The following is a 10,795-nucleotide window of genomic DNA, read 5'->3' as shown; positions in this document are numbered from 1 at the left end:
GTAAATGAGCTGACACCAGGGGCTCAAGTGGAAAGTGGGTGTCGTAAGAATGATGAAGTCAACATATGTACTAAAGTGCTGGACACAGATGACAAATGTACAGATTGTGATGAGTTGTATGAGCCCCTAATAAAATGATTATTTTTAAAAAGGAAAAAAAAACACATTTAGCGTATCTCAAGGTGAAGAAACTAGAGAAAAAAAACAAATGTCATTTCAATATTAAAGGATTCTATGGATAAAATCACAAATGATGCAGGAAGTATCAGAAGAAAATGAAAGGTATACGCAATCGATGTACCAAAAAGGCATTGGTTGACATGAAACCATTTCAAGAGATATGATCAAGAACCAATTATGTTGAAGGAAGAACTCCAAGCTGCAGTGAAAGAATTGGGAAAAAAAAAAAAAGACTCCAGGAATTGATGATGTGATAGCTAGATTTTGTGTCAACTTGACTGTCTAAGATTCTCAGTAATTTGGCAGTAATCCTTCATGAGGTGGTCTAACAACATAATCACTCCATGATGGAATCAGCCATCCCATCTGACTCTGAGTAGCCACAAAGCAGTTGTAGAAAGATTAGGGTGGAGTGCAACCCTCTTGCTTAGGTCAAAGCCCTGGTTAATTAGAAGTAAATGTTCTTGGGGAGATGGCCTATTGTTTAAAAAATTAGCCTCTGTGGAAAGCTAATTAGCGTCTAGCTTGTCTGGATCTTGCATCTGGCTCATCAACCTCTAGTTCTTTGTATTTGAGAGAATAGACCTGGGGAGCTACCAATACCCTGCTTACCCTGGAAACCATCAGCAGCCTGCCATCTGATCTGTCACTTGACCAGCTGGCCTTGAATTCATCGGACTCTGCAGCCACAAACGGCATCTGCTGACCTTGGATTCATCTATCTCTGCATCCACTAGCCCATGGCCTTCCTGGTTTATCTTTCTGCTTCTGCTTCTTGGTCTTCCTGCTTACTAGTGCATCAGCCCTCAGTTAAATGAGTCAGGAGAAGTCTCCAGCTTAACAGTTGACCCATGGATTTGAACCTGAACCTGTCTGGACCCACTTCTATAATTGTATGACCATTTTCTTGATATAAACTCATATATATATATACACTGATGTTGTATGACCATTTTCTTGATATAAACTCTACATATATATATGTATATATGTACATATATCCTCTACAGAATCCAGCCTAACACAGATGGAATGCCAACTGAAATATTTCAACAAAGTCATACAATACTGAAAGCTCTCAGTAATCTATGCCAAGAAATTTGAGGAGCACTACTTGGCAAACCTAGAGGAAGAGAATCATATTTGTGCCCATTCCAAAGAAAGGTGACCCCCCCAAGATGCAAAAAATTATCAAACAGTGTCATTAATAACACACATTAAGTAAAATTTTAATGAAAATAATTCAAAAAATTCTATCAGCTTGTCATTCTATGGTGACTTATGTGATGCTGGAAGCTATGTCACTGATATTTCAAATGCTAGCAGCATCACCCAAAGTGATCAGGTTTCAGCAGAGCTTCCAGACTAAGAACAGACAACGCAGAAGCACTCTGCACCCCACTTCAGAGGAAGAAGCGGCTGAAACCTTTATGCAGAGCTTGGAACATCATGATATGTAGAGAAAAGATTGAAGTTGTTAAGTATGTAATTTTACTTGGATCCACAATCAACACTGATGAAAGAAGTCAAGAAACCAAATAGCATATTGCATTAGGCAACCGAATAAGGAAGACCAAAGAAGAATGGATGCCTGCGATTATGGTATTGATAAAGAATACTGAACGTACCATGGACTGCCAGAAAAGCAAACACACTTGTCTTGGAGGAAGTATAGCTAGAACACACCAGAGTGCAGGGTGACTAGATTTCATCTCAAGTACTTTGGACATGTGGTCAGGAGGGATGAACCTTTGGAAAAGGACATCATGCTTAATAACGTAGAGGGTCAGAGAGCAAGAGTAAGCTCCTCAATGAGAAGGATGGACACAGTGGCTGCAGCAATGGACTCAAACATCACAATGATTGGGAGGATGGCTCAGGCTAGACTGTTTCGTTATACTGTACATAAGGTCACGGTGAGTCGGAGCCGGTTCCACTACACTTAACAAGTCGGTTTTGCCTAAAATCTACCCTTGGGCATGGCTTGAGCTATTACCTTAGTGAAGAACAAGCTGCCCCTGGACATGTGAAAGAAGCAGGTCAAAAGTGGAATGGATTACAAGAAGTTTTTTTGGGTTTTTTTTTTAAGCATAGATCCAAAAATGGGTTTGAGACTCACACTAAATCCTAGCTCCAACCTAAGAACAATTAGTTCTTACAGCATAGCCTTGCTCCATCCTTGCCCTCAGGAAGGAAAGAGAGAAGATATGGGTACTGTACCAAAACGTACCAAAATGTGGCCAAGAAATTAAATAGTGCCCAGCCATCAGATAAAAATGGTGTCTGGGGTCTTAAAGACTTGTCTCCAAACAAGCAGCCATCTAAGTAAGATGTCAACTAAATCCACATGGAAGAAGCACACCATCCTCAGTCACTGAAGGATTGTAACCCATATAATCTGAAATGGAAGGAGGGATCAGTATCGGAGCCTAAATGAGAATCTGGTGTGCAGAAGGCAAAGGGTGACAGTGGGAGCCCAAGATTCATTTGTTGAACTGCATAGGAAATAAGTCTCCAGAGAGCTCCCCCTATCTAAAATTGAGGGATGGGAGGCAAGTGGTCACTAGAGTGCTTGAGAAAGGGGAGTATAGAAGATCAAAGGCATAAATCTGACTTGAACAGTTAAAATTTTGTCACTAGATTCCTCCCCCCACACCCCACACCACCACCACCCCCCGCCTCCTATAATGCAGGCTGGACCCGATTTGGTTTCCAATTTTTTTTTTTTTTTTTTGGTTTGTATTGTTTGGTTTGGTTTTTGTTTGTTCATATTAGAATGTATCTCAGAGGTGTTATGACATTGGAGGTCCCCCTCTTGAAGATATGTTATATGCTTTTCCAGTTTTTGTATGTGAAACCCAGGATTAATGAACCTATAGGGACAGCAAGTAGAATATAAGTGTTCGGGGCGGTGGGGCTGGGGTGGGGGGGGATACAGACGGTGGAGGGGGCGTGCAGTAAAAAGGAGACAATGTCAAGGAGTCCAGGTAGAAAAAGAATGTTTGGAAACTAGTTGTGATAACAATTGTATAATTCTACTTGACAGGATTGAACTATGGAATGATATATGTATTAAACTCCAAATAATAATAAACAAATTTTAAGGGGAAATTTTTTTAAAGTGAGGGAGAGGGGCCCTAGAATATATTTGGTCTGTATAGTAGTAGTAATTATTCTGCTTTATGCTTCCTCTTTGGAAAACTTCATTAGGAGTTTGCCCCTAGTGTCTAATGTGCTATGAGACGCCTGCCTCATCCTTGAGACATAGTAAACCAAAGGATGGCAGCATTTCCTCCTGTATCAGTTGTTGTGCAGTATTAATTACCTTGGACTCGTGGCCTGAGAACATACCTAAACTCTGGTAAAGCAAAACCCTGATGACAGCTTAGAAATAGCTAGGGAGTCCTTTGAGTTTCTGAAGAAAAAACAAATGGGACTGAAGATAAAACTTCATGGTATCCCCACATAGGTTTTTAAGACCATTTATTTGTCATCCCATCAATATCACCAACAGCCCTAGCTTAGCATATGTGACAGTACTTTATTTTGCTTAAAAAAACAAATTCCTAAGCTTCACCTCAAAACAACAGCACAAATCTCTGTATTTAAAACCCAGTCCCCAGGGCACTCTTATGCAACCCAGCTCGCACCTCCTGCTACTTGATGCCTCTGGCCCCAGTGGATTTCGAAACCACTGATGATAACAAGAGCTCCTGAGTCTCCAACCAGAGAGGCAGTCATGTCAAAGGAGCAAAGATGGCCAGGGAAACAGAAATAAACGTAGACTAGAAGAGAAGAGGATGCTTGGAAGATACCGCTCCAAAGAGCAAGTAAGACCTAAAAAAAGACTGACCAGCATTTGCAAGAGAAGCTCTCTGGAGAATCACCTACCCAGAAGTATGGAGGCACCTGTGAAGAGTGATAAACCTGTCCTAGACCTTTATCCGTGAGACATTAAGGACAAGCCCTAGGGTCCAACCGGCTTTCCAAAGGCTTTCAAAAGTGTTTGAAAACTGGCAAAAAGTATTGGCTCAAAAAATAATAATAAATATCAGTGCTCAATTAAATGCTTAGAAAAATAGGATCATGTCACTCTCATTAATTGTCTAATTTAGATCATAAATAGTTTATTACATTTAAAAACAATTTGTTGTTAAGCGCTCTTGTTTTGCAAAAATTCCCACATATGAATGATTGCGAAGAAGCAGCAGCTTAATTAAATGGAATGGAATTAAATTAAAATCAAATGAATTACAGTGAAATCATTTCTAAATCAAAAGTATAAAAATCCTTTCACTTATTGTACAGCAGAAAATACATATGAGTATCTATCGGATAGATGTGCATGTTAATATGTCGAGTATAATGCAGATTAGGGTCCATGAAGGCTTGAAATGAACCCTGAAGTAATCAGTTACTGTTATACACATCTTATTGCCTCTACTTCAAGGTGAGTTGCCTGAGGTCAGAAGATGCAATTTTTTCCTCCCTGCACCTCAAATATACCAAATATTATCTTAAAAGCTAGTGGGTACACAATAAATATTTGTTGAATTGGATCAAAATGAATTCACTTGTCTCTGTTCTATTTCAGCCCTCCTCAAACCTAGCTATGTGACCTTGACTGTGCTTCATTCTCTAGCAAAGGCACAACTCTCAGGTGTGAAATGATGAAATAAAAGCAAAGGGGAGCCTGCATCACTCTGCACAACACTAAGCACCTTTCTCGTGAGGTGAGGTCCACAATTCAGGGCAGGGCTGCCATCATTATACTAAGAGCTTCTAATCAACTCCGATTTTAGTGGAGGAATTTCTTAGCGCTGGTCATCTGGATTACATTTTCCCCTGAAATGAACCATTTATAGCTTGCAGGCCTAGAATAGAATTTTTCCTTCTATCTCAGCATTATATGAGTAGAACCTTTCATTATAACAAGGGAGTCTGTCTTCTATCTATTCCAAATCAAATAGCTTTCGGTTAGTTAAAAAAAAAAAGTTGGGTTTTGTATCTGCGTCTAATTTTGAACTCAATGAGAAGCACATTATTGAGTTTCTTTCTATAATGCCCTAGATCTTTGCTGATTTTTATACTAACATATTTGAACTGGCATGCATTGGCTAAAATATTTCAGCTCAAGATTATTGCTTATGTGTCTTATAATTAAAATAACATCCGTAGCTTGCTTTCCCTGAGCACCTTCTATAGTCCAGGCACTTAGTGGCTCCTTCAAAAACAGAAAGATTGTTAGAGGCTGCTTGCTGTAGGCATCAGACTAAAGTAGCTAGTGTGGCTTCCGGGACTCCCTGTAGCTCTATATGAGACTCCTACACTACCAGAAAGATTAGGAATGAGTTCAGAAACAGTGGGTGAAACTGGTGGTCTCAGAACTTCCCTAAATCAGAGCAGCTACTCGGTTACTAGCAAGGCTTCATTTGATGGGAAAGTAGAGTTCAGATTAAGACATACCACAGTTCAAATGTGACTCAGCTACATGCTAGTTGTCAGGAAACTCAACTTGTCTCCTAATCTAACAGGACAAACTATTGAAAGTATAATGGAAGGAACATTGAATAAGTAAATAAAAGTTAGCATGGGTGAGAAAAAGATACGTTTGATTTGAGAAATACTTGTAGCCCTTGGCCCCAGCCTCTTCTTCTGTACATTTGGGACAGAGAGCACCTGCTTCCTCAGTTGCCAGGAGGATTAAACAGGATCACATCCCTGGCACACCGTAGAAACGCAGTCACTGGCAGTTATTCTAACTCAGTGTTTCTTAACCTTCCTAACGTTGCGACCCTTTCATACAGTTCCTCATGTTGTGGTGACTCCCCAACCATAACATTATTTTCGTTGCTCCTTCATAACTGTAATTTTGCTACTGTTATGAATTGGACGACCCCTATGAAAGGGTCATTCGACCCCCCAAAGGGGTTGTGACCCACAGGTTGAGAACTGCTGCTCTAACTGGTGTTAGATCCTGTACCGACACTAGGGCCTGTGGGACACTTCTCTAAGAAACAAGGAAGGATGGAGACCCACAGCAGTTCCTCCACTCTCCTTCTTTGTGCTACCCAAACACCTGAAAGCGCAATCACAGTAACCCTTACATTCCACTTTGCCTGGGACTGAGGGTCTTTTCCCCCCAGGATGGGAACTTTCAGTGTGAAACAGGAACCACCCCAGGCAAATCGTGTGGTCCGTCCTGGAAGTCCTCAGAAACAGAGGGAGTTTCAACTGGTGAGAGACTAGAAGCCAATTCCAGTCATCCTCTTTTAATCTAATCCTTCGCCAAGTCACCATGTGGGCAAAGGATGAGATACACATCCACTCCCTTTTTGAACTCACTCTGCTAGCAGCTAAACATGCTTTCTCCACTGTTCCTCCCCAGATGCCTATACTTCAGCCTGGGTGGTTCGCACCTCTGCTCCAGCATCTATTCTTTAATCAAACTCGTAGCACTAAGTTCCTTCTGCTTTCCACTCAGGCCTCCTCGATGACTTCAGACTCTGAACTGAAGCCAAAACTCTTGAGTTCTGGTTTCAAAGGGTAGAAATTACTGGCAGCCATAAGAAATAAAGTTGGGTTTGGTCAGGGGTCAGTATCTTAAATTGAGAACAAAGAGACAGCCTTGTTCAACCATTCTCTTTTCACCAGCCAAGCAATGCCTGAGGCTTATCCCCACCCACCCCCCTCCCCGCGCCAAGTGCACATGGAAAAGGATAACAACTCTTTTCTTCCCAAGTCCAGTTGGGGTTGATCGGATATTCAAACTAAAGAACAAAAGTTGGGGGGTGGGGGGGGTGGCAGGCTTTCACCTATTCCCTACCTGAGGTCGGAAATAAAATGTGGCTCATCCTCAGATGACATCATGAATGAAAGCAACAGAGGTGTCTGAGTGTTGAGTAAGCAGCTATCCTCAGGAAATTTAGAGAAATAACTTCTAAACCAATTCATGGTGAGACGTTTTCGTGTCACGCTGGGCTATTCGTTTGGTCCAGTCCAAAGTGAAATATCTCATAAAGAATGTTCCCTCCAAAAAAAAAAAAGAATGTTGCCTCCATATTCTGGAATCTGAGGTCATAGCAGTGTAACTGGCAGGTATTCAGTTCTTGAAACACTGGGACACACCTAACTGTGGGCATGTTCATCTTTCTAATCTGAAGGGAAATGCTGATAAAGATACAGTGTGAGTTTTAAAGCAACAATAACTTATCTTTGCTGTAAAAATCCCTTGGTGTTGAAAGATACTTGTAGTAAACATTTATTCAGCTGTCTCTTACCTTTCCTTGAAAGATTCAAAGGGCTCTGTAGAGTTCTGCCACACCGTGTGGCTGTGGTGTAACTGGCGCCACTCCTCATCCCCCAACTGCTAGTCCAATTCCCCAAGGTGGTATGAGTCTTATAACTAACCTGAAAACAGGAGCAAAAAGATCTTTCCGCTCAGGTGTTACACCTGAGCCCAGCTAATGGAAGATCATCTCAAGTTTAAACGATGCTAAGGTGCCCCAAGGACAGCAAAAAAGAGGAAGGCCCTCAGCAAGGACTGACACAGTGGCTGCAACAATGGGCTTAGGGTGGAACTATTGTGAGGATGGCCCAGGACCACTTGGTGTTTCGTTCTCTTGTGCATAAGGGTTGCTATGGGTCAGAACCAACTCAATGGTACCTAACAACAACAAGGAGGCCCTGCACATCACACACTAGTGATGAATTCAGCTGCTAACTGAAAAGCTGGAAGCTCAAGTTTACCCAGAGGCAACTAAGAAGAAAGGGCTGGTGATCTGCTTCCAAAATCTAGCTACTGAAAACCCTCTGGGGCACAGTTCTACTCTACGACTCACAGGGTCAACACGAATTAGAATCAACTCAATGGCTCTGGTTATATTTTACATTGTCCCCCATCCCTAAGGCCATTTAGAACTTCTAGAAATTCTCTATTCTTCCAAGGACTCCATTGATCATGCAGCAAGTCTGGCTTTTCTCTCTTATCTGGCTCAGATAGAATCTGGAGAAAAGCAGGGCTCAGGAGATGATTACTTCCTTACTGCACTGAACCCTCGGAGTCTTTAGAAATTCGGAAGTATACCTCTAGGGCACGTCTTGGGGAAGCATAGGCCCCAGCCAGAAGAACATCCATAGTGGATGAAAAAAATTAGATAAAATTGCACATTCTAGAGAGGAACCTGCAATCATAATTCAATGGAACATTAGAAAGACAACAGGAGAAAATTTCCAATTATACTATACATTCTTCTCATCAGACCTATAGAGAATGATTGTTCCAAACTTCAAAGAACTTACTTGAGGATGGTTATTAGCAAAAGCCTGTAATACCTTCCAAATCAGGATTCCTCAAACATAGCTTCATAATTGCCTTCAATCACTGGATTCTGGGCCACACACTGGCTCCTAAGTTGTCAGGCAGCACCCTACATTCGCATCAGCCATCTCTCTTCCACTCACCACTCCATTCCAGCACTTACCATAGTCACGTCTGGCACATAAAAGACACTCAATAATTTGTTGACTAAATGTGCTGTACATAAAATATAGGTTGAAAAGAGTAACAGAAATTAAGAGGAAATTAAATACAGTGCAAATATATATATATATATATATATATATCATACATATATAGTAAAATTTCTCTAGAACATGAACAAGCACTATAAATGGAAAGATGATTTCATATGTTCAAATTTCATTTATATGTAACAATCTACTTAAAAACATTTATGAAGGGACTAATTCACATACCGTATATACTCGAGTATTAGCTGACCCGAATATCAGCTGAGGTACCTATGAATGAATAATTTTTACCACAAAACAGCATTAAAAATGTGCTGAAAAACTTGGCTTATAAATGAGTATATACAGTAACACTTTTTCCTAGAAGCAAAAGAAGTGAAAAAGAGCAAAGGGGCAAGGCAAGGGTGAGGGGAGAAAGAATGTTCTCTTTTTCTACCAAATAATAAGAACTATTTATAAAAATTTAAATTATGGTGCCAGAGAAGAATAGTGAAGGTACCATGGGTTGCAGAAGAACAAACAAAATCTGTCTTGGAAGAAGTACAGCCAGAATGCTCCTTAGAGACAAAGATGGTGAGACTTCATCTCGGGTACTTTGGACATGTTGTCTGGAGAGAGCATCATGCTTGGTAAAGTGGAAGAAGAGGAAAGCCCTGCAAGAGGGACTGACACAGTGGCTGCAACGATGGACACAAACATGAGAACAATTGGGAGGACGGCACAGGCCTTGGTAGTGTTTCATTTTGCTTTATGTCAAAACTGACTTGATGGCTCCTAACAACACTTATAATAAAGAAATGATGATGTCGGACACTACTGATGTAGGGATTGTAACAAGAGTTGTAAGAGCACCCAATAAAATGATCTAATTTTTTAAAAAAACGATGGAGTTTTAAAATCATGATTTTGCATAGCCTCCATCATAATTTATTCAGAAAAAGATCTTCATTGGTACTAAAACTATTAGGTGAAAAAAGATGGCTGGGAACACGATATTCCCAAAGTGCCAAAATATTGCTCCACAGATATTTTTCTAATTGCAAAAGAAGCAAAAAGTAACTACTCTGAAGAATCCCAAATGTGCTAAGGAATATATATGTGTAAACAATAGAAAGATCTGAAAGTGTTAAAATTTATATATATGCTCATACATAAGGGAAAAAAAGAAATCATCAGAACTGGATGAATAAAAAACATAATAAATAGAAGAAATTGAAGTTGATAAAAATTTCATTTTATTTGGATCCCCTACCAACAACCATGGAAGCAACAGGGAAGAACTTAAATACATATTAAACAAATCTGCAAAAGATTTCTTTAAAGATGAGCCAGACCCAAGCCATGGTATTTTCCAGCACCTCATGTGGTAGTTACATAATCTCGTCAACTTGATAAATAAGTGTAGGGGTGGAGGCTAGCCTGTCAATCAGGTCACAGCTTGAGGATGCCTCCTTATGGGCATGACCTTCCCATGAGGATGCTGAGAACTTCCTTTCTCTCTCGCACTCTCTGCCTTCACCTTCCAGTTGACAAGCCACATGGAGACTTGCTGAGACCTGTGAGAGCCTCTCTCTCTGCTTCACTTTCCTGTTGAAGAGCCACACTCAGAGAGCTGGAGGAGCCACGTGGAGACCCACGCCAGTGCTGAGATGCTTCCACTGCCACTGGATCCACAAGATTTCTCACCCATTGGCCTGTGATCTTCCTGCATTTTGCATCATTGCATGTGACTGCGTGGGTCTGAAGAGGATTTGTGGACTCATATCACACTTATGGGTTAATATAGGACTTATAGACTTGATCTGGACTGGGCTGGGATGTTTTCTCCTTATACAATTGCTCTTTGATATAAAGCTCTTTCCTATACATACATGAATGTCCCTGGATTTGTTCCTATAGACAGCCCAGTTAACACACCTCATATGCATGTGAGAGCTAGACAATGAATAAGGAAGACCGAAGAGGAATCAGTATCTTTGAATTATGATACTGGCGAAGATTACTGAAGATTCTACAGACTGCCAGAATAATGAACAAATTTGTCTTGGAAGTACTGCCAGAAAGAAATGTGGACATGTTTCCA

The 10,795-nt window shown here is 40.7% G+C and overlaps 1 protein-coding gene across 1 annotated transcript in view; it reads right to left on the bottom strand.

Moving 5' to 3' along the window:
* The window catches only part of PLAC8L1 (PLAC8 like 1), a 37,783-nt gene extending 30,649 nt beyond the window's left edge, over positions 1-7,134 (bottom strand). Inside the window, exon 1 of the mRNA XM_004696696.4 lies at positions 7,007-7,134. Within this exon, the coding sequence (XP_004696753.1) occupies positions 7,007-7,134 (128 nt within the window). The remainder of the gene's footprint in view (positions 1-7,006) is intronic.
* Positions 7,135-10,795: the final 3,661 nt, after the last annotated feature.

This window comes from Echinops telfairi, unplaced genomic scaffold (genome assembly GCF_000313985.2).
Source record: "Echinops telfairi isolate 266 unplaced genomic scaffold, ASM31398v2 ScPeMD7_7469;HRSCAF=8507_0, whole genome shotgun sequence".
Lineage (NCBI taxonomy): Eukaryota > Metazoa > Chordata > Mammalia > Afrosoricida > Tenrecidae > Echinops > Echinops telfairi.
This window is presented reverse-complemented; position numbering and strand designations above follow the sequence as displayed.